This window comes from Melospiza melodia, chromosome 2 (genome assembly GCF_035770615.1).
Source record: "Melospiza melodia melodia isolate bMelMel2 chromosome 2, bMelMel2.pri, whole genome shotgun sequence".
In the NCBI taxonomy this organism is placed as follows: Eukaryota; Metazoa; Chordata; class Aves; order Passeriformes; family Passerellidae; genus Melospiza; species Melospiza melodia.
The window spans coordinates 64,586,620-64,611,505 of NC_086195.1; the positions used below are offsets into that span (position 1 = coordinate 64,586,620).

At 41.5% G+C, this 24,886-nt stretch overlaps 2 gene segments (V, D, J or C); both read right to left on the bottom strand.

The window, feature by feature from the left end:
* Nucleotides 1-832: 832 nt before the first annotated feature.
* On the bottom strand, nt 833-8,729 carry LOC134414268 (T cell receptor beta chain MC.7.G5-like). The segment is given in 5 exon segments: nt 833-1,132; nt 2,700-2,806; nt 3,927-3,944; nt 4,327-4,662; nt 8,669-8,729. Coding segments are annotated over 5 exon segments (525 nt in total).
* A 4,608-nt stretch (nt 8,730-13,337) lies between these two features.
* Nucleotides 13,338-21,014, bottom strand: LOC134414985 (T cell receptor beta chain MC.7.G5-like). The segment is given in 6 exon segments: nt 13,338-13,657; nt 15,227-15,333; nt 16,452-16,469; nt 16,851-17,186; nt 19,625-19,707; nt 21,001-21,014. Coding segments are annotated over 6 exon segments (585 nt in total).
* Between the last annotated feature and the right edge of the window lie 3,872 nt (nt 21,015-24,886).

Below are 24,886 nucleotides of genomic sequence, written 5' to 3' on the forward strand. Positions count from 1 at the left end.
CTAGACCAGGTAGTTCACATCTTGTGAATGTAAGAACCCATGAAGCATTTTTGTGAAAAGTTTTTTTCAGGAAACAGCTCTCTGTTTTGTTTCAAGCAGCCATGAGACTACTTAAGTTATTTCTGTTCTCCATATAAACAGAACACCAAATAAATCCCTTGGTTCAGTAGGATATTTTCTCCTCTTCTGAAGTGTTTTGAGGAGATTAGAGGAGTGTCAAACACAGAGCAGGAAAAACAACTGCATTTTACAGCTTTATACCCATCTGCCCTCGGGCACTAAGATGCAGCTTTTTTCTTTAATGACATGAAAAGAGTTATGACAGATTCCTCTCAAGTCTGTCATCAGATCCTTTTGAAACAAACACATTAAGTGTCAGGTGAATTTTCATCTCTTCACCAAATTTTTCTTCACTGCCACAGTGAGTCTGGTGTCTTCACCAAGCTAATCTCACAAAAGAACGAAGAGAGAGAAGAAGCAGCTCCCATGCCTCTCCCTAGAGAATGTCACTTCTCATCTGGCTGGAGTGCTGTTTTCTTCTCTACTACCTTTGAATTATGCAGCTCTTCTGGCTCCAAAGCAGCCCCTGGCGAGGGCAAGACTCCAAAGCCCACAGCCCTGCTCCACTTGTTGGTGCACAGTGTGAGTAGTGGATGAGTCTCTGCTGTTCCCCTAACAGATAAGTTATTTCTACAGGGATTGTCAGTGAATGATCTTTAATGAGAGTTGCTTATGGCACTATTCATCATTGAAAGTTGTGTGGTAGGACACTATAACTACAGAAGACCAAATTTAAAAGCAACGACTCGGGCTTTTCAAGGGAAAAGAAGCAAAACCTTTATTCCTAAATCAAGGAGATGAGTTCCCACCCTCTGAGCATTAAGAAGGTGTTACTTTTAAAGATATGTTACAAGAAAATATGATACATTACGATATGGAAGTACAGGGAAAGCTCAGCAGTGATTACAAAATAGTGAAGAACAGGATGGCAACAGACAATTACAAAAAAATTATATTCAGAAGTTCGTAGAAGCTTAGATATTTTGCTATGGAAAGGTAGCAAACTTGTCATGTTCCTGCTGATGTGATGACAAGGGCTCTTCATTTATTCTCTAGATAACTTGACACCGGTCTAATTGAAAACAAAATGGGATAAAATTAGAAGAACTGTAAAACAGCAGAGAAGACAACAACATACACCAACCAACGGAAACAAATAGAGAAATTGGCTGCATGACCTTGCCCAAAGAGTTACCATCCATGGCTGAGTGTTCAAGTGGCAGTCAGCCACAAACCGTTTCCCTCAGAGGTCTGTACTGGGGCCAAAAGCATTTTTTCAACTCTCATCAGTGTCTCATTGACACATGGAGCAAGGGCACCCTCAGCAAGTTCACAGCTGACACGGAGCTGTGTGGCCCTTGGTGTGTTTGAGGGAAGGGATGCCAACCACAGGGACCTGGGCAGACTCAGAGAGCGGGCCCATGTGAGCCCCCACCAATCCCACCTGCAGTTCTGTGTCCAGCTCTGGAGGCCCCAGCACAGGAAACTCATGGCCATGACAGAGCAGGTCCCAAGGAGGCCCACAAAAGCCAGTCACAGGGGCTCAGGGTATGGAGACAGGCTGAGAGAACAACCCTTCTTGAGACTGGAGCAGAAAAGCCTCTGGACAGGCCGGCCTGGGGCCTTCCCAGATACAGCAGTGGGGGGCTTATATGAAAAACAGATGTTTTGCCAAGGCCTGCAGTGATGGGATGAAGAGCCCTGGATTTAAACTGATACAGGGTAGCTTCAGATTAAAGGAAGACATTTGTTCTGCGGAGGGTGCTGAGACAGTGGAACAGGTTTCCCAGAGAAGCTGTGGACGTCCCACCCCTGGAAGTGTTTGAGGCCTGGTTGCATGGGGCTTTGAGCAACCTGGTCCAATGAAGGATATCCCTGCCCATTTCAGAGTGGGGAGGGAAGTAGATAATCTCTAAATGTTCTTTCTAGCACAAACCATTCTGTGATTCTAGGATTATGATGCAGAAATGGGCAAATCTACCCCCTCCAGTATATCCTTGCAAAAGGACCAAAAAAAGAATAACTGAGATGATTGGCATCCTTGCCCTCAACTCTACCAGGTCATGTTTCAAATACATCTCCCTCTTCTGCTTTTAAAGGGTCAAGTGCAGAGACTTCTGCTGCTCTCACTGCATGGATGTTTCTGCCGTAGGAAAAACTCACTAATAAAAAACATTTCCTGGTAGATTGTTTAATTTATCCCATTTCTTCAGACTGATCCCACTATTCATTATAAATCTTTGTAAACATTTGACCACATTTTATGCCCTGCATCACTTCAAAAAACTGCCTGCTATTTTCTCTGGAGCTGTAAGCTGTACAATGGTTACACAACTGCATGATATATCTGATCTTTCCCTCATTTACTTTCTGGGCAACTTGTCCTTAATTCTCATCTTTTTCATGAATTTAAAGAGGATTGTGAGAAGGAATTCCTCTGCTAGACAGCATTGATTTCATTTGAGTTCTGGAAAAACAGAAAGAGAAATCCCATCATTTGTGATTTTTCAGGCTGAACTGCACAAAGCCTGGCAGAGCACCTGCAGAACAGCCACACCTCTGAGAACAGGTTTAGCCTGCATCCACTGATCCTTGACTAGTGAGTAAAAGCCCAGCCTTCCTGGGCCACTCTGACTTACCTTGGCTGTCCACACCAGACCACTCACCAAAACTGCATAGACCAAGGCTTTGCCACAGAGGATGAGGTAAGTGAGCTTCAGGGAATTTCCATACCGCAAGTACGACTCTGCAAGTCAAACACCATTTCTATTTGTGTATTCCATTTTCATCATTACAAGATGCTGGCTGTAATGGAGCTTTCATCAAATGAGAACCCTTGAAATCTTTAGCTAAGCAACATAAAGGAACTAGAGGCAAATGAGTGGCTCTTTTGGCACCAGAGAACCTGGGAAGGGACAGAACACAGTGACTCAAAGAGCCAAAAGAGAAAGCAAGTCTAGGAAAGACAGAGATTGGCTTTATTCTGGGAAAGTACTGAGTTCCACACCTACTGATGAACTGGGCTGCTCATCTGAGATCCCAGTTAGGAACGCAAAGGAGTCTGAATCAAAAGATACCAATGTTTTATTCTGTCTCATTATTGTCAGTGGCATTATGAGTGCTGCTGATGTATCAGGAAAGTTTCACAAAGCCCAGAATAACATGCCTTCTAGAGGTTTTATTCTTGAAGATTTTTCACTCTTAAGGGGCTACCATAGAATTGAGATACAAGATCTGTCTTGGTTCATCCTTAAGATTCCTGAAGCATTCAGGAAGTTCTTGAAAAACAGGAGTGTGCAAATTTGTACATAAAGTGTAAAGGAATGTAATTTGTAGTATGGATATCCTCCATACATGACAGACGTGAGGAGCAGAATGCGACTCGTCATGGGAATTGTTCTCAGTTTGATACTGAGAAATAGTCAGAATATTACATCCTGAATCTTGATGTCAGAATCACTTGGGTAAGTATGGATCATTTCTTTCCTGGCTGAGCAAGAATATTCAATGGAAGCCAGTTTCAAGGACTGGAGGTGATGACAAAGAGTAAATTACAATCTACAGGAAGGCACCATGACTCCATCAATTTTCAAAATCGAATCATAGGGGAGAGCGAAACACCAAAGCTGAGTTACATACAATATGTATAAACAGCCCTCCAAAAAACTCTTGTTCCTTTTCTTTTGTTTTTGTTTTTTTTTTTAATATCACATGCAAATCACTTACAGGAGATAGTAGAAGCTATTCATACAGCAGATATCTCCCACACGTTGTACATAATGTCAGTAAAACTGGCATTAAAATACACACTGATAACAGCCTGAGAGAAGACGCAAAATTCCCTTTACGTGAGAAGCCACACGTACCTTCGGTGAGTGCACAACCTGAAAGACAAAAAGGAGCAGAAAGTCACGTTTCTCTTCAGAGCAAACAGAATACAGATTTTAGAAGTTTCAGTTTATCAAACACTGCCTCATTCTTCCTACTGAAAGTAGGTGTTTTATGATATTGTTCAATTTATTCTATTACAGAGATTTCTCAGTGGAAAGCCTGAAGAAACCCTAGATGTAGAATGGTAACCCAGGGACAAAGGCCCAGGAATGGGAAGAGACATATGCTAATACCCAGATCTTTAGGTCTGTAATTGTGCCAGAAGAACACCTTGTATGGAAGCTACCTATAGATGTGGCTCATATCACAACACTTGCTCTTTTGATTTGTGATTTCTATCTGATACAGCATGGTAAGAGATGTTTCTTTACTCACCAGCATCACCATGGATAAATTTGTTTATTGATGCTGTTGTTCCATTCTGAAAAAAATTGGCAACACACTCAAAGCGATTCAGAGGGTTGAACCACTCCCAGGCTGGCATCCTCAGTCGGCTGGTCAGCGAGTAGGTGCTCCCATTCTGTGTGGAGTACTCATCTGTCCCCACCCCTTCGGTCCTTTTCACACCATTCACGCTCCAGACCAGAGTCAGGTGGTCAGGGTAGAAACCAGAGGCCAGGCACACCAGCGTGGCCTTGCTCTTCTGCTGGATCTCCTGCTTTGATGGGGAAAAGATGGCCACGGCTGGAGGTATGATTTCATCATTCTTGCCTGAAACACAAAGCAACATGGTCCAGATCCTCCATCCCTCTGTTCAATCAGAACCCCCTGGAAATGGTCCTGAGTTTGTGCTGTGTTACTCCTGAAATACCTGGCCTTTTAACTGCGGTCTATTGGACAATTTATGTCTACTGGATATGACACACCAGGACAGTGGAAGGATTTCTTTTCGCTCATCACACACAATTTTCAAGGGTCTGGCCACAGAAATGCACAAGCACATGAAATTCTTTTATGGTCTGTTACCAGAAGAATACAAATCCACAAAGAAACTGAGCAAACAGATGGGCAGAAAAGTCCCCACTTTTGCTGTAAGTAAGGCCTGTATTTGTAATATTGTATTTAAAGTTAAGGGAGTCTTTTATAAGACACAAACATCTTTAGCAAACTGGGTTGCATTCCTGGAGAAGGAGTTAACACATGATGGTCGTTGCAGTGTTCAGAATTGTACTGGCATGGGATACCCTACTTGGCCCCCCATCTATGAGATGAGCTGCAAGGAAGGAAGGAATCAAGGAAGGAGTTGATCTTTCTCACTGTCTGAAGTGAAAAACAATTGAGGCAGGTAACATGAATCTGCCAGGGATGGGTTTTGCCTTGGGTTTTAACCAATCCATTTTTAAGAACCTTAAACATGATTTTATGTCATTTAATTTTTAGGTTATTGTAGGTATGAGAAGCTCTGATCCTAGGCTACACACCTTACGAGAATATTGCAAGATTCCCTAGACTTGCAAATCAAATGTGTTTCCCTGTCCTAAAGTGTTTAATACCTACTTGCATGATAACTGAGAACAGAGTTCAGTCAGAAGGATGTTCAAGGCAGACATGCGAAGTTACTCAGAAGTCATGCAGTGACCCTAAAAGGCAGGAGGGGTTTCCATATACTAAATCAAAATGCCTTTTTGACCCATCCTGCATGAGAAACCCATGAGGTCTGTGAGTGCTGCAGGAAAAAGGAATGTAGGCAAAACAATGGAGCCAAAGAGAAAATTATTACTCTGGATTGGTTTTTTTGTATGAAGGCACAGTGAATTGTGGACGTTCTTCCTGAGCACTCTGTCCTTTGCAGAGGGAGCGAGGGAGCAGAATGAGCAGAAATTAATATCTTGCAGAGATCTTGTCCCCTAAGCCCTGGTGTTTGCATTCAAATGATGCCTTAATTGTGACCAGCAGAGCTTGCTCTGCTAAGATTCCCAGGCTGCTTCTGTATGAGCTTTTACAGACTTTAGATGACCTGGATATTAAATAGAGGTAACTCCCTAGAGGGTTTAGCACTGCTCTGCTTTCCTTTTCGTGGGTATGAAGAGAGCTTGATCGCTCCTACTTCTCCCTGCCAACACTTGGTGTTATGACTTTTTTTCCTATCCTAGAAGTATCTCTGACAAATTCTTTGGCTCATAGCCCTAAAGGCTAATGAGTGAAGAGATGGAAACAGATAGGATGGAAAAAGAAAAAGGAGAAATTTAATAGGCTAAAGAAAGAAAGGAACAACTAAAAATTGAAGGTAGGTGGAAAGAGACAGAAAGAAACAAAGAAAGATAAAAGTAGTGAAACTACTGGAAAGACAAAGAAAATGAGAAAGTTAGCATGCTTGAAATGGAATAAAGGCATTAGAGCAAGAAATAGAAAAAAAAGTCTGATCAGCAGCCCCTTGTGTTCTGGTCTTCTTTCTGCTCATAGGAGACACTGACCGAACATTTGATAACTTCCATGCATAAAACTCATTCCCTGTCACACAGATTTCACCCACCCCAGACAAAAAGTATCATAGTTCTTCCATTCCCATCACCGCAAGGTCAATTTTATAATTTCTTCTTATCTTTCACTCCTTCTCTCATTTTTAAATCATCCGTGTAAATGCTACATACCATGAACACAAGGGCAATTTTCAAGTGTCCTCCAAAGTGAGCACTTGGGTTAACAACAGCTCCTTACCTATGACTCTGAGCACAGTGCCGACTCCAAAGTGAAGCTGCTGGTTTGCACAGCTGTACAAAGTCAGGCTGTAACCCCCAGTGTCATTATGCTCTTCCTGCCAGCCACATAGCTCCTTAAAATGGTACTGTTTAAAGGAGCAGGCACCAGGGAGGATTTCTACAGTTTGCTATCAGATGGGGAAGCAGCAGATGGAAAAATTACTTTGCCCTGTGATTCCAACATGCCCCAATATAGGTGATGTTAAATCCTTTCTGGAATGGGAGAAAATAGAGAAAGAAAATGGGGAAAAAGAAAAAGAATAGAGGAAAAAAAGTATGCTGAGAGAAAATAATACTGTCCTTGCTGAGTTGTAGAAGTTGTGAGAAGGATTGTTTGCAGAACCCAGCATCCCAGAGCAACTATAGACAGCCTGCAAACCATCTGTGGAGAGGCAAGTAAAGTGCCAGCAAGATTACTCCTTCCCTCCATGGTTCAGCCCACAAGAGAATCCAGATTCTACCTCCAAAATGCTGCTTTGGATCATTATACAGATAAACTGAAAAAACCTGAGGACCTGCAGGAACATTTTTCATTCCTAACCTCTATAATATTTCCTTGAAAGATGGGTGAAAATTAAATTATTTATTCCCTTCTCCCTGCATGAAGTTCCCAGAAATGAAAGACAAAGGCTGCAGACACAAGGACCTCAGCATTGGTGCCTGTAAATTCTATGTTTCCATAACGGCACATCTCATTTTAATAAGCAACCAATAAAGCATTAATCTTGTTCTCATGGCTGCATGAAAAATTATCATTAGTAAGCTTTTAATTAAGAATGTTCTTGTCCCCTAAAGCAGTATCACATAGATCACAGAGATCGGACTTACCTATGACCGTAAGTTTTGTCCCACTGCCAAAGAACAGTCTATTATTATTCACACCATTTTGCAGCTGCAGAAAAACCTCTCCTCTACTCTCAGATCTCTAAGCCAAGCCTGTGGACTAACCCTCCCCTCATGTGGTACCAGCAAAAGAAGAAATACGGAGTACATTTATCTCAGATCTCCTAGAAAACAGGTCCGTAAGGAAAACCACCAAATCTGTGTCTAAACAGCTGATACCAAGATCAGAAATACCCTGTCCAGAGCCCTTCTGCTTCAGGCTCAATCAGTTGTTGGAGGTTCCACCATTTCTTTGGATGATATTTCTCTATTTATCTAGGTGTCATATTAAAATATTAGAAAATATTTCCCAGATGTCAACATTCCCTAAGATCTCTTCCTCTTTGAAATGAACCACATATTAGTTTTCTGTGGTTTTCAGTGGCTGTTTAACATCTATTCTGAAATAGCAAGATCATTGTCCTCTGTGATCTTTGTATCCCCATCCAGGCAAGCCTGTACAGTGGAAAGAAACTGGCTGTGCTGTGGAGAGCTATTTTCTATAACAATAAGGACTTTACAAGCTGCAGAGAGATTTTAGTATTGCTTATTATATAGTACGGTATATACTAGTGCCTTCTTTTTTATAAATTAAAAATGCTAGCACACTTGTTTTCCATGGTTATCTAAGACAGCACATTCTTTAATTCACCCTGGGAAGATCCAAGGTAATTGAGGCTTGTATCGTCTTGACTTTGTTTCCTAGACCCCTTCAAAGTGTAACTGTAAGTCAGTTCTTTCCAGACAGATGGACAGCTTTTCACTCACTTGTCCTTAATCATCTCTAGCCCCAACAGAACCAGCATTATAGAGAGTAGCCATACTTTTGGTGGAAAATTTTTGTATGTGTTGATTCATTAGGACAATGTTTTTGTGTCATGCATACATTATTTCTCTCATTCCTTATCCTCATTCTTTTTAGGGACAGTTTTTTCTTTACTGAAAACACATTCATTCCATTCTCCAAAATGAAAAGGAGTCCCTACCTAGAGGACCCAACTTATACTATTCCCTGAAGTAGACAGGGTTACTAACACACACCAGTTTAATAATGTTAGGGAGGTTAATGATGATGTTCTCTAAAGAGAAGACATGGCATTTGATGTGATTTAAAAGAGGAAACAAAAAGTTCTTACCTATTACTGTAAGTTTTGTGCCTCTGCCAAAACGCATATCAGCACTGCTCACAGTGACAAAGTGATGTATCATAAGCTAAGAGAAGGGATGCACTGCACCTGCCTTTCTATAAGCACAAGCTTTGGAAACTGTTATTGTTCTTGGAATCCCAAACATCACCCATTCTTTATTTGAGCTGGTTCACCTTTGGCAGGGAACTAAAACAAATCCCTTTGTTTCCCCTTCCATGGCAGGCCAGCTGTCTTGGATAGTCTTTCAGGATCCCCTTCAGTTTTCTGATAGGTTAAAATAATCCACACAAGGAGGGCCCAGAAGAATCTGTTGACTGGTCCCACACAAAACCTTCATAGCCATTAGGAAGAACTGCAGTGAGACAGTGGGGATGGGGATTACAGGCAAACTTTGTTCTCACAGGCATGAGGCAGTCAGCAGATCTTGGAGGATTATTTCAGAGAGAAAACCTCAACACATTTCATGTAGTGCCTCTGAGAGATACCTGCTATATGTCAGAATTCTTTCCGTAATACTTGTATCACTTTAAGAAAGAACCATTTTGTCATCCATTGCAAACATTGGTTAATCTGGAAACAACAGTAATTCCAGTTTTGCAGCCTTTGATAGGCCTTAGGTGCATCTCTAGTCACAGTTTGGTTTGGTGAAAATGAATTTCGATATCTCAGAATTTCCTAGCTGGCTTGCCACGGAGGGCAGGCTCAGTTCTCAGATGATGAAAGTAAGTCCCAGCACAGAAGGTCTGGTTAGAGAAACCAAGGCAGAACATGCCTGCTCTGCTGCAGGATTCTGTGCAGCTGCCTTCACATGCTCTGCCACAAGGCTCATGCACCCTTGGGTTTTTGTAAAGGCTTCCTGGGGAATGTATCATCGTGGTCCCCCCCCCACCGTGCCACAATGATATAACCTGGTACAAAAACAATCCCACCCATGACTCCACCCCCTCATTTTGTCAACCAGGAATGACTGCCATGATTACCTGTGCTGGTTTGGACCGTGGTACTGTTGGACGGTGGTTCAAGTTAATTTCCTTGAAAGAGGTTACTGTGGAGTAGAGTTCGGGCTTGTTCTGCAAATACTGTTGGCAAGAGAGAAATGTTTTTGTTATTGCTGAGCAGTGCTTACATGACATTCAAGGACTTTTCTGCTTCTCATACCCCCATGCTGGCAAGAAGGCTGGTGGTGCATGGGAACCTGGGAGGAGGGACAGCAGGGAGAGCTGATCCCAAATGATCCAAGGAATATTCCATATCCCATGGTGTCACGTTCAGTATGTGAAAGAGGCAAGTAGGGGGAAGAAGAAGGAAGAGAAAGGTGTTTGGAGAGATGGTGTTTGTCTTCCCAAGCACCGTTATGTGTGACGGGGTGCTGCCTTCCTGGGAATGGCTGAACACCTGCCCGTCCATGGCAAAAGGAGAATGAATTCCTTGTTGTCATTTGCTCGTGTGCACAGTTTTTGCTTTACCTCTTAAACTGTCTTTATCTCAAGCCACGAGTGTTTCACTTGTGCTTTTCCGATTCTCTCTCCAGTCCTGCTGGTGGGGAGTGAGCAAGCAGCTGTGGGGCTTGATGCTGGCTGGGGCTAAACCATGACACAACCACAGACCACATCCTTCCTTTGCCATTGTTTTTTCTATGTGATAGTCCAATCACCTCTCAGTGTATCCATTATTGCTCAATTTATAATACCAAGATTTTTTTCTTATACTCAAAAAGGTAACACATTTATTGATTGACTTTAAATGCAGTAATTTTTCACTTGGTAGTGTCACGGCCATGTTCATGCTGCTTTCTTTTCTACTCGTTCTCTCTTCTATCCCCAGGATGACAAGCAAACCTCCAGCTCACAGTTTGCAATTTTTGGTTTGCAATGAGAGTCATTTGCTTACTATGGGCTGGTGTTGGTCTCTGTAGCTTGGTGTTGCTTGAGAGCATTCTCCCAGGGCTTGTGCCTCTGCCTATGAAAAGGCTTCATCCAGGAGTAAAAGCATGCTTTCATTTTGCAGACTGTCTGAAGGAATGGGAACTGACGGGGACAATTAACAGGCTACATTTATCTCCCTCCTTTATATGTAAGTGACATGGTCTTGTCTCACAGAGTTTCAACACATAGTTAGCAATAAAACCTAAACATGTTTTTCATATTGCTCTTGAGCAGCTTCACTTGAATCTTTCTTGATATGAAAAATAGATTACAAAGCACAGAACAAAATGCTTCAGAACAAAGTCTTTCTACTAGGAAAACCACAAAATATTTTTTCGATTATTTTCAGGTATCTCAGTTCTTCTGCATCCAAACTTAAAGTATTGCTCCTCTACTTTAGACTGCATTTTCCTACATCTGTGCAGGAAACATTTATACATGAAATGTATGACTGAGTTCTTCATTTAGTCCTGTGTGAACTTCCACTGAACTACCAATGGTTTTACTTGTGGTGTGAGAAAATAATGACGTGCAAAGTGGATGAAAGATCTCCAGAAAGTCTCTCCACATTTAGTAAGCCCTTGGGTTTATAGTTTATGGAGCACAGAAAAGGTCCCAACAAACACAATTTTACAGAAACACATTCTGGTTCCCTTTGCTTCTCATCCACGACAGGTTCGATTCTCTTCCCTGTCTCTCAAGTGGATACTTTTGACCCTGACTCTGAGTTATGTGTTTATTTATTTTCATCCTTGGTTTGATTTTCCTACTTTTTATTTTCTTACACTTCCTATTTTCCTTTTTTACTCCTTTCTTTAAACAGTCTACACAAGTTTATCATGCTACATCTATTGCCCAGTGCACCTGGCATTCTGTCCTACTTTTTGCCTAAAATTCTCCCTTTCATTATCACTAATTGGTTCTCTTGAAAATTTTAAGAGACACAGTGCAATTGTAGAGAAGTGGACTTACATAAATATTACCCTGAAGACATCACTTTCTCCAAAGTGGTCTCCTGTGTGGCTAGAAGGAGTGATAACAAATGGGTGCAGAGCAGAATTCTGCTTCTCTCCTTGGACCTAAGCATCAACCCCATCGCAAATATCCTCTGTAGAAAACAATCTTGGAAAAGAGCTTGATGGACAAAAGCTTTCCTTTAAAAATACTTCAATTCAATAGAAAGAAAAGAAAAAGGAGACATTATATGAGCCCAGATATGTATGTGTCTCTCTTTTAAAGTGCTCTCTCTGCACAATCACCTGTATAATAGCAGAAGTGTGTGGGAATGAGAATTTCAAGGCTTGTAGCAAGCTTGGAAAAGAACAGGATTGGATTGCTGACCTTGGTCTCCATTTCCAGAGAATGACAGATATGAATTCAGTGTGGGAACATTCTTCTTATTCCAGAGTGTAAAAGGAAGTCTCTGTCATTTGACAAATTCTTTTCTTACATAGAACCTCTTAGTTATGTCCCTGCTTCACACCATAGCTCGTGTGCTCCAAAAATGCCTATGCCCAAGTTTGTCCTGTGTTCACTTTGAGCAAGTTCTACCATGACCATTCTGAAAGTCTGTCTGTGTGAGGACAAGATTGATCTGGGGATTCTTCTGACAGCCCTGATAAATGCAGTCATTTTCACCAAATGTCCTAATAAATTATATTCATCCTAATGTGTTTCTGGCTGAGCTGGAATTATTTTTTGTTGATACTCCATTCTGCTGTGCTCCAATCTAATCTAACTTCATAGGGCATGAACAATGGGGTTTCTTGGGAAAAGAACCCATCATCAGAATCAAAAGATGTCTCTGTTTGCTTATCTTTGTTGTATCCCCTGAAATGTGCCCCTTTGTACAACCTTCTCGCGATTCCCACTTGCTGAGAGCTGTTCCTTTCCTTTCTTCTCCAAAGGGGACACCTTTCCCTAGACCAGGTAGTTCACATCTTGTGAATGTAAGAACCCATGAAGCATTTTTGTGAAAAGTTTTTTTCAGGAAACAGCTCTCTGTTTTGTTTCAAGCAGCCATGAGCCTACTTAAGTTATTTCCGTTCTCCATATAAACAGAACACCAAATAAATCCCTTGGTTCAGTAGGATATTTTCTCCTCTTCTGAAGTGTTTTGAGGAGATTAGAGGAGTGTCAAACATAGAGCAGGAAAAACAACTGCATTTTACAGCTTTATACCCATCTGCCCTCGGGCACTAAGATGCAGCTTTTTTCTTTAATGACATGAAAAGAGTTATGACAGATTCCTCTCAAGTCTGTCATCAGATCCTTTTGAAACAAACACATTAAGTGTCAGGTGAATTTTCATCTCTTCACCAAATTTTTCTTCACTGCCACAGTGAGTCTGGTGTCTTCACCAAGCTAATCTCACAAAAGAACGAAGAGAGAGAAGAAGCAGCTCCCATGCCTCTCCCTAGAGAATGTCACTTCTCATCTGGCTGGAGTGCTGTTTTCTTCTCTACCACCTTTGAATTATGCAGCTCTTCTGGCTCCAAAGCAGCCCCTGGCGAGGGCAAGACTCCAAAGCCCACAGCCCTGCTCCACTTGTTGGTGCACAGTGTGAGTAGTGGATGAGTCTCTGCTGTTCCCCTAACAGATAAGTTATTTCTACAGGGATTGTCAGTGAATGATCTTTAATGAGAGTTGCTTATGGCACTATTCATCATTGAAAGTTGTGTGGTAGGACACTATTACTACAGAAGACCAAATTTAAAAGCAACGACTCGGGCTTTTCAAGGGAAAAGAAGCAAAACCTTTATTCCTAAATCAAGGAGATGAGTTCCCAGCCTCTGAGCATTAAGAAGGTGCTACTTTTAAAGATATGTTACAAGAAAATATGATACATTATGATATGGAAGTACAGGGAAAGCTCAGCAGTGATTACAAAATAGTGAAGAACAGGATGGCAACAGACAATTACAAAAAAATTATATTCAGAAGTTCGTAGAAGCTTAGATATTTTGCTATGGAAAGGTAGCAAACTTGTCATGTTCCTGCTGATGTGATGACAAGGGCTCTTCTTTTATTCTCTAGATAACTTGACACCGGTCTAATTGAAAACAAAATGGGATAAAATTAGAAGAACTGTAAAACAGCAGAGAAGACAAAAACATACACCAACCAACGGAAACAAATAGAGAAATTGGCTGCATGACCTTGCCCAAAGAGTTACCATCCATGGCTGAGTGTTCAAGTGGCAGTCAGTCACAAACCGTTTCCCTCAGAGGTCTGTACTGGGGCCAAAAGCATTTTTTCAACTCTCATCAGTGTCTCATTGACACAGGGAGCAAGGGCACCCTCAGCAAGTTCACAGCTGACACAGAGCTGTGTGGCCCTTGGTGTGTTTGAGGGAAGGGATGCCAACCACAGGGACCTGGGCAGACTCAGAGAGCGGGCCCATGTGAGCCCCCACCAATCCCACCTGCAGTTCTGTGTCCAGCTCTGGAGGCCCCAGCACAGGAAACTCATGGCCATGACAGAGCAGGTCCCAAGGAGGCCCACAAAAGCCAGTCACAGGGGCTCAGGGTATGGAGACAGGCTGAGAGAACAACCCCTCTTGAGACTGGAGCAGAAAAGCCTCTGGACAGGCCGGCCTGGGGCCTTCCCAGATACAGCAGTGGGGGACTTTTATGAAAAACAGAGATGTTTTGCCAAGGCCTGCAGTGATGGGATGAAGAGCCCTGGATTTAAACAGATACAGGGTAGCTTCAGATTAAAGGAAGACATTTGTTCTGCGGAGGGTGCTGAGACAGTGGAACAGGTTTCCCAGAGAAGCTGTGGACGTCCCACCCCTGGAAGTGTTTGAGGCCTGGTTGCATGGGGCTTTGAGCAACCTGGTCCAATGAAGGATATCCCTGCCCATTTCAGAGTGGGGAGGGAAGTAGATAATCTCTAAATGTTCTTTCTAGCACAAATCATTCTGTGATTCTAGGATTATGATGCAGAAATGGGCAAATCTAGCCCCTCCAGTATATCCTTGCAAAAGGACCAAAAAAAGAATAACTGAGATGATTGGCATCCTTGCCCTCAACTCTACCAGGTCATGTTTCAAATACATCTCCCTCTTCTGCTTTTAAAGGGTCAAGTGCAGAGACTTCTGCTGCTCTCACTGCATGGATGTTTCTGCCGTAGGAAAAACTTACTAATAAAAAACATTTCCTGGTAGTTTGTTTAATTTATCCCATTTCTTCAGACTGATCCCACTATTCATTATAAATCTTTGTAAACATTTGACCACATTTTATGCCCTGCATCACTTCAAAAAACTGCCTGCTATTTTCTCTGGAGCTGTAAGCTGTACAATGGTTACACAACTGCATGATATATCTGATCTTTCCCTCATTTACTTTCTGGGCAACTTGTCCTTAATTCTCATCTTTTTCATGAATTTAAAGAGGATTGTGAGAAGGAATTCCTCTGCTAGACAGCATTGATTTCATTTGAGTTCTGGAAAAACAGAAAGAGAAATCCCATCATTTGTGATTTTTCAGGCTGAACTGCACAAAGCCTGGCAGAGCACCTGCAGAACAGCCACACCTCTGAGAACAGGTTTAGCCTGCATCCACTGATCCTTGACTAGTGAGTAAAAGCCCAGCCTTCCTGGGCCACTCTGACTTACCTTGGCTGTCCACACCAGACCACTCACCAAAACTGCATAGACCAAGGCTTTGCCACAGAGGATGAGGTAAGTGAGCTTCAGGGAATTTCCATACCGCAAGTACGACTCTGCAAGTCAAACACCATTTCTATTTGTGTATTCCATTTTCATCATCATCATTACAAGATGCTGGCTGTAATGGAGCTTTCATCAAATGAGAACCCTTGAAATCTTTAGCTAAGCAACATAAAGGAACTAGAGGCAAATGAGTGGCTCTGTTGGCACCAGAGAACCAGGGAAGGGACAGAACACAGTGACTCAAAGAGCCAAAAGAGAAAGCAAGTCTAGGAAAGACAGAGATTGGCTTTATTCTGGGAAAGTACTGAGTTCCATACCTACTGATGAACTGGGCTGCTCATCTGACATCCCAGTTAGGAACGCAAAGGAGTCTGAATCAAAAGATACCAATGTTTTATTTTGTCTCATTATTGTCAGTGGCATTATGAGTGCTGCTGATGTATCAGGAAAGTTTCACAAAGCCCAGAATAACATGCCTTCTAGAGGTTTTATTCTTGAAGATTTTTCACTCTTAAGGGGCTACCATAGAATTGAGATACAAGATCTGTCTTGGTTCATCCTTAAGATTCCTGAAGCATTCAGGAAGTTCTTGAAAAACAGGAGTGTACAAATATGTACATAAAGTGGAAAGAATGTAATTTGTGGATATTCTCCACACATGACAGACGTGAGGAGCAGAATGTGACTCGTCATGGGAATTGTTCTCAGTTTGATACTGAGAAATAGTCAGAATATTACATCCTGAATCTTGACGTCCGAATCACTTAGGTAAGTATGGATCATTTCTTTGATGGCTGAGCAAAATATTCCTAACGGAAGTCAGTTTCTAGGAGTGGAGGAGAATATGAAGAGTAAATGACAATCTACAGGAAGGCACCATGACTCCATCAGTTTTCAAAATGGAATCATAGGGGAGAGCGAAACCCCAAAGCAGAGCTACAGACAATATGCATAAACAGCCCTCCAAAAAACTCTTGTTCCTTTTCTTTTGTTTTTGTTTTCTTTAATATCACATGCAAATCACTTACAGGAGAAAGTAGAAGCTATTCATACAGCAGATATCTCCCACACGTTGTACATAATGTCAGTAAAACTGGCATTAAAATACATACTGATAATTGCCTGAGAGAAGAGGCAAAATTCCCTTTATGTGAGAAGCCACACGTACCTTCGGTGAGTGCACAACCTGAAAGACAAAAAGGAGCAGAAAGTCACGTTTCTCTTCAGAGCAAACAGAATACAGATTTTAGAAGTTTCAGTTTATCAAACACTGCCTCATTCTTTCTACTGAAAGTAGGTGTTTTATGATACTGTTCAATTTATTCTACTACAGAGATTTCTCAGTGGAAAGCCTGAAGAAACCCTAGATGTAGAATGGTAACCCAGGGACAAGGCCCAGGAATGGGAAGAGACATATGCTAATACCCAGATCTTTAGGTCTGTAATTGTGCCAGAAGAACACCTTGTATGGAAGCTACCTATAGATGTGGCTCATATCACAACACTTGCTCTTTTGATTTGTGATTTCTGTCTGATACAGCATGGTAAGAGATGTTTCTTTACTCACCAGCATCACCATGGATAAATTTGTTTATTGAGGCTGTTGTTCCATTCTGAAAAAAATTGGCAACACACTCAAAGCGATTCAGAGGGTTGAACCACTCCCAGGCTGGCATCCTCAGTCGGCTGGTCAGCGAGTAGGTGCTCCCATTCTGTGTGGAGTACTCATCTGTCCCCACCCCTTCGGTCCTTTTCACACCATTCACGCTCCAGACCAGAGTCAGGTGGTCAGGGTAGAAACCAGAGGCCAGGCACACCAGCGTGGCCTTGCTCTTCTGCTGGATCTCCTGCTTTGATGGGGAAAAGATGGCCACGGCTGGAGGTATGATTTCATCATTCTTGCCTGAAACACAAAGCAACATGGTCCAGTATTACAGCGACTCAGTTAGGGTCTCTATGGTGAGAGAAGGATGAGAATCTTGTTTGATGATTAGAAGGCTGGATTTATTGATATATGATATAGAATACATTATAACTATACTAAAAAGAAGAAGGAGAGAAGTTGCAGAGCGGCTAAGCTAAGAATAGAATAGAAAAGAATCTATAACAAAGTTCTGTGTCTAGGGACTCTGTCCCCAGCTTGCTCCTGTGATTGGCCCTTAATTATAAACATGGAACATGAACCAATCACAGGTGCATCTTATTGCATTCTACAGCAGCTAATAACAATTGTTTACATTCTTCTTCTGGAGCCTTTACTTCCCAGAAGATGCACAAATCTCAAAGAAAGGATTTCTGTGAAAAAATGTCTGCAACAGTCCAGAGCCTCCATCCCTCTGTTCAATCAGAACCCCCTGGAAATGGTCCTGAGTTTGTGCCGTGTTACTCCTGAAATACCTGGCCTTTTAACTGCTGTCTATTGGACAATTTATGTCTACTGGATATGACACACCAGGACAGTGGAAGGATTTCTTTTCGCTCATCACACACAGTTTTCCTGGGTCTGACCACAGAAATGCACAAGCACATGAAATTCTTGTATGGCCTCTTGCCAGAAGCATACAAATCCACAAAGAAATGGAGCAAACAGATGAGCAGAAAAGTCCCCACTTTTGCTGTAAGTAAGGCCTGTATTTGTAGTATTGTCTTAGAAGTTAAAAAAGTCTGTTTTAGGGCACAAACATCTTCAGCAAACTGGGTTGCATTCCTGGAGAGGGAGTTAAGACATGATGGTCATTGCAGTGTTCAGAATTGTACTGGCATGGGATACCCTACTTGGCCCCCGTCTATGAGATGAGCAGGAAGGAAGGAAGGAAGGAAGGAAGGAAGGAAGGAAGGAAGGAAGGAAGGAAGGAAGGAATCAAGGAAGGAGTTGATCCTTCTCACTGTCTGAAGTGAAAAACAATTGAGGCAGGTAACATGAATCTGCCAGGGATGGGTCTTGCCTTGAGTCTTAACCAATGCATTTTTAAAACATTAAACATGAATTTTATGTCATTTAATTTTTAAATTATTGTAGGTATGAGAAGCTCTGATCCTAGGCTACACACCTTACTAGAATATTGCAAGATTCCATAGACTTGCAAATCAAATGTGTTTCCCTGTCCTAAAGTGTTTAATACCTACTTGCATGATAACTGAGAACAGAGTTCAGTCAGAAGGATGTTCAAGGCAGACATGAGAAGTTACTCAGAAGTCATGCAGTGACCCTAAATGACAGGAGGGGTTTCCATATACTAAATCAAAATGCCTTTTTGACCCATCCTGCATGAGAAACCCATGAGGTCTGTGAGTGCTGCAGGAAAAAGGAATGTAGGCAAAACAATGGAGCCAAAGAGAAAATTATTACTCTGGGTTGGTTTTTTTGCATGAAGGCACAGTGAATTGTGGACGTTCTTCCTGAGCGCTCTGTCCTTTGCAGAGAGAGAGAGGGAGCAGAATGAGCAGAAATTAATATCTTGCAGAGATCTTGTCCCCTAAGCCCTGGTGTTTGCATTCAAATGATGCCTTAATTGTGACCAGCAGAGCTTGCTCTGCTAAGATTCCCAGGCTGCTTCTGTATGAGCTTTTACAGACTTTAGATGACCTGGATATTAAATAGAGGTAACTCCCTAGAGGGTTTAGCACTGCTCTGCTTTCCTTTTCGTGGGTATGAAGAGAGCTTGATCGCTCCTACTTCTCCCTGCCAACACTTGGTGTTATGATTTTTTTTCCTTTCCAAGAAATCTCTCTGACAAATTCTTCAGGTCATAGCCCTAAAGGCTAATGAGTGAAGAGATGGAAACAGATAGGAGGGCACAAAAGAAAAGTATAAAACCTGCAAAATAACATTGCCCCATTAAAAAAAAAAAAAGACAGGTAAAAAGGGAGACAGAAAGAATAATAATACTACCAGGAAGAGTAAGAGAATGAGCAGGTTAGAAATGGAAAAAGGAGACTGCTAAAAGTCAAAACTGGAAGAAGTGTCTGATCAGCAGCCCTGTCAGTCAGTCTAGTCTGATCAGTCTGATCAGTTTAGTCTTCTATACTGGTCGTTTTCATTCCCAACCTCTATAATATTTCCTGGGAGATTAAGAGGAAACAAAATTGTTTATCCCCTTCTCCCTTCATGAATTTCCCCGATATGAAAGATAAACGCTGCAGACACAGAGATCTCAAAATCTTTGCTTTCAAATTCTACAGTTTCATTGTAGCACATCTCATTTTAATACGGAAGCTATAAAGCATTACTCCTGTTCTCATGGCTGCATGAAAAATTATCAATAATAAACTTTTAATTAAGAATGTTCTTGTCCCCTAACCAGTATCACATAGATCAAAGAGATCTGCCTTCCTACTTACCTATTACCGTAAGTTTTGTCCCACTGCCAAAGAACAATTGCTCATTATTCACACCATTTTGCAGCTGCAGAAAAACCTCTCCTCTACTCCCAGACCTCTGAACCAAGCCTGTGGACTAACCCTCCCCTCATGTGGTACCAGCAAAAGAAGAAACACAAAGTACTCAGGTCTTCTAAAAAAAACAGGTCTGTAAGGGAACACCACCAAAATCTGTGTGTCTAAACAGCTGAGGTCAACATCAGATACACCCTGTCCAGAGCCCTTTTGCTTTAGGTGTAGGTGAATCATTTGTTGGAGGTTCCACCATGTCTTTAGAGAACATTTATCTATTTATCTAGGGGTCATATTAGAATATTAGAAAATATTTCCCACATGCAGACTAAGTAATTTCTTTTTCTCAGCTAAATAACCACATTTCCTTTAAAATTTGTTCAACTTTTTGGGTATTGTTCATTTATAAGATAAATGCCTTTTTATAACATAAAAAAAAATTTCTAATATATAGCACAGTGTCTTGGTCCACTCTGCCATTCATAGAAGTTCCTAAACATGCCCCCTTTCCCTTTCCATTTCCCTTTCCCTTTCTCTGGAAGGCTTTCCTTGAAAGGAAGTCTCTGCTTTTATTCTTTGTCCTCCCCTGGTGATGATTATTCACATTTGCTGCATAAATGCTATGGTCAATGAGGGGTCAGCATATTCATTTTTACCAGCTCAGGCATCTCAGATAAACTTTGAATTTCAAAAACTGTGCTGATCATTTTTTCCTATGGAGATTGAATTTCACTGTTTGTTATCAATTTATTCTGTAGTGGCACAACGTGGCACAAATATCTGAGGAATCAATTCTTCCATAATTTCTCAGTATCTGAGCATCAGCCATCTTTTCCCCAGATTTGGACAATCCAAATCCATAAACGTGGCTCAGAAAGAAACATTCTCTGAGAGCTCCTTCCCCTTGAAATGAATCATATATTCTTCTATGGTTTTCAGTGGCTGTTTATAATGTATTCTGAAATAGTAAGACAGTTGTCCTTAATGATGTTTTTATCACCATCCTGGCAAGCCTGTACAGTGGAAAGAAACTAGCTGTGCAGTGGAGAGCTACTTTCCATAACAACAAGGACTTAAAAATCTGCAGTGAGATTTTAGGATTGCTTATTATAAAGTTAAGCATTTATTTTTGCCTTTTTTTTTATCAACCAAAAATGCTAGCACATGTGTTTTTCCTGGTTATCTGAGACAACACATTCTTTAATTCACCCTTCGAAGATCCAAGGTAATTTAAGCTTGTATCAGCTTGATTTAGTTTCCTAGACCCCTTCAAAGTGTAACTGTAAGTCAGTTATTTCCAGAGAGATAGACAGCTTTTCACTCACTTGTCCTTAATCATCTCTAGCCCCAGCAGAACCAGCATTATAGAGAGTAGCCATACTTTTGGGGAATTTTTTGTACATGTTGATTCATTAGGACAACTTTTTGTAATGTCATGCGCACCTTATTTGTCCCATTCCTTATCCTCATTCTTTCTAGGGACAGCTTTTAACTTTTTCTTTACCGAAAACACATTCATTCCGTTCTCCAAAATGAAAAGGAGTGTCCCTACTTATTCTATTCTCTCAAGTAGACAGGGTTACTAACACACACCAGTTTAATAATGATAGGGAGCATAGTAATGAAATTTTCTAAAGAGAAGACATGGCAGAGAAGAATTAAAAGAGGAAACAAAAATTCCTTACCTATTACTGTAAGTTTTGTGCCACTGCCGAAAGACAACCCAGAGGTGTACACAGTGACAAAGTGATGTATCGTAAGCTAAGTGAAGAGATGCACTGCAGCTGCCTTACTATAAGCGAAGCCCAAAAGATAATTTTTGGCATTTGAAATTCCAAGCATCAGTCTCTGGGATATGGCAGAAAACCAGCTTGGAATCAGTTGTATAGTGTGTAGAATTCATAAAAGCATTTCCCAGATTTGTTTGATACCTTGTCTACATTTCACCCCAAGTTGCTTTTGCAACCTTTCTCCAATCTCCATGTTACATCACTGATTTTATCTGCCATTCTCATTTGGCATATCTCAAAAACAAGCAGATACACCCAAAGGTTGTCACTATCTAGGAACAGAACATTTCTAGACCTAGAACTTCCTCACTGTCAGTCTTATATTCCAAGCATTGTGAAGCCTTCTTTTCTGTAACTTGTGAAGTTAATAATCAAATTATATGTGCTTTGTGGTTTTCATAGTCAAATGCACGTGGTGCAGCTTTGGCAGGGAACTAAAACAAATCCCTTTGTTTCCCCTTCCATGGCAGGCCAGCTGTCTTGGATAGTCTTTCAGGATCCCCTTCAGTTTTCTGATAGGTTAAAATAATCCACACAAGGAGGGCCCAGAAGAATCTGTTGACTGGTCCCACACAAAACCTTCATAGCCATTAGGAAGAACTGCAGTGAGACAGTGGGGATGGGGATTACAGGCAACTTTTGCTCTCACAGGCATGAGGCAGTCAGCAGATCTTGGAGGATTATTTCAGAGAAAAAAGCCCAACACATTTTATGCAGTGCCTCTGGGAGATACCTGCTATATGTCAGAATTCTTTCCGTAATACTTGTATCACTTTAAGAAAGAACCATTTTGTCATCCATTGCAAACATTGGTTAATCTGGAAAAAAATAATAATTCCAATTGCATGGTTGATAGGCTTCAGGTGCATCTGCAGTAACAGTTTGGTTTGGTGAAAATGAGTTTCGATATCTCAGAATTTCCTAGCTGGCTTGCCACGGAGGGCAGGCTCAGTTCTCAGATGATGAAAGTAAGTCCCAGCACAGAAGGTCTGTTAAGAGAAACCAAAGCAGAACATGCCTGCTCTGCTGCAGGATTCTGTGCAGCTGCCTTCACATGCTCTGCCGCAAGGCTCATGCACCCTTGGGTTTTTGTAAAGGCTTCCTGGGGAATGTATCATCGTGGATCCCCCTGTCCCCACAATGATATAGTCTCCTACAAAAACAATCCCACCCATGACTCCACCCCCTGTTTTTGTTAACTAGGAATGATTGCCATGATTACTTATGCTGGTTTGGACTGCTGTACAGTTAATTTCCCTCACAGTAGCAACAGTGAGGTTGTGCTTTGGGCTTGTTCTGCAAATACTGTTGGCAAGAGAGAAATGTTTTTGTTATTGCTGAGCAGTGCTTACATGACATTCAAGGACTTTTCTGCTTCTCATACCCCCATGCTGGCAAGAAGGCTGGTGGTGCATGGGAACCTGGGAGGAGGGACAGCAGGGAGAGCTGATCCCAAATGATCCAAGGAATATTCCATATCCCATGGTGTCACGTTCAGTATGTGAAAGAGGCAAGTAGGGGGAAGAAGAAGGAAGAGAAAGGTGTTTGGAGAGATGGTGTTTGTCTTCCCAAGCACCGTTATGTGTGACGGGGTGCTGCCTTTCTGGGAATGGCTGAACACCTGCCCGTCCATGGCAAAAGGAGAATGAATTCCTTGTTGTCATTTGCTCGTGTGCACAGTTTTTGCTTTACCTCTTAAACTGTCTTTATCTCAGCCACGAGTGTTTCACTTGTGCTTTTCCGATTCTCTCTCCAGTCCTGTGGGTGGGGAGTGAGCAAGCAGCTGTGGGGCTTGATGCTGGCTGGGGCTAAACCATGACACAACCACAGACCACATCCTTCCTTTGCCATTGCTGTTTCTGTGTGATAGTCCAATCACCTCTCAGCGTATCCATTATTGCTCAATTTATAATATCAAGATTTTTTTCTTATACATAAAATGGAAACATTTTTATTCTTTTATTGGTTGGCTTTAAATGCAGTAATTTTTCACTTGGTAATGATCATGGCCATGTTTATGCTGCTTTCCTTTGGCCATGTTTATGCTGCTTTCCTTTCTGCATGATCTCTCTTCTGTCCCCAGGATGACAAGCAAACCTCCAGCTCACAGTTTGCAATTTTTGGTTTGCAATGAGAGTCATTTGCTTACTACGGGCTGGTGTTGGTCTCTGTAGCTTGGTGTTGCTTGAAAGCATCCTCCCAGGGCTTGTGCCTCTGCCTATGAAAAGGCTTCATCTAGGAGTAAGAGCAAGCTTTCATTTTGCAGACTGTCTGAAGGGATGGGAACTGATGGGGAGAGGTAATATTTATCTCCCTCCCTTATACGTAAGTGACACAGTCTTGTCTCACAAAGTTTCAACACACAGTTAGCAACCTGACCAAGTATCTGTAGTAAGCCTGTTTTTCATATTGCTCTTTAATGGCTTCCTTTGAGTCTGTCTGGATATGAAAGAGACTGTAAAGCACAGGAGAAAATCCCTCAAAACAAAGTCATTCTACCAGGAAAATCACAAAATATTTTTTCTATTATTTTCAGATATCAGAGAAGAAGCCACAATTTCTGATACAGCCTGTTTAGCTAGGAAGAGGTGTTAGTGTTCTAGAGAAGGGAATGAAAAACATAGACTAAGATGTAACATGTAGGACCAAGAGAGAGGACTACAGAACGTGAGGTATCGGGCTGGTCATCTCGGCATGCTTCTGGGTTGTTCTCTCTTCTACAACAGTGAACAGAGTACTTAATCACCAATTAGGTCTGTTTATACAGAACTTTTGTTTGTATATATTGAATCCTTCCAAAAAATACATTTAGGATTTTTTTTTTTTTTTGGCTGTCACTGCCTAAATAATACAACCAATAGTGGAATATTATTTTCCTGCCTTGGTCTTAGTATATCTGTGACCTTAATACTATTTATTCAGGGACTTAATCCATTGGACTAAAATTCATTTAAGACTATTCTGTCTGCATCTCCAGTCTAGAGCTCCATTAGTGTACTTACTGTCACTCACAGACTGTCTTCCATGAGGTGTCTTTCATTTAAAAAGAAGGAAGTTACCTCTCTATTAGTTTTGAAGGAATATGTGGTGCTAGCAGCTCCTCAGGTCATGTTCAAAAGGCAATTTCCAAGACATGCCAGCAGAGACCAGTCTTGTTGCACCTTAACGTTTCTTTGTAACCTGTCAAAAGGAAAGTACTTGAAGGCCATGAATTGAAATTAATGTGAGTGACAAAACAAAGGGGAGGGAGATCCTTGAATTTTATTTCCAAGTCTTTCATAGGAGGATTTTTGAGCTTTGGAGGCTGTGCTGCCTAAGATTTCAGACAAGGAAAAACAACAATGTGTAAGGAATAAACATATAGGGATATGTTTTCTAACAATTATATTATTTTGCTGGAGAATTTTACAGGAAACTAGAG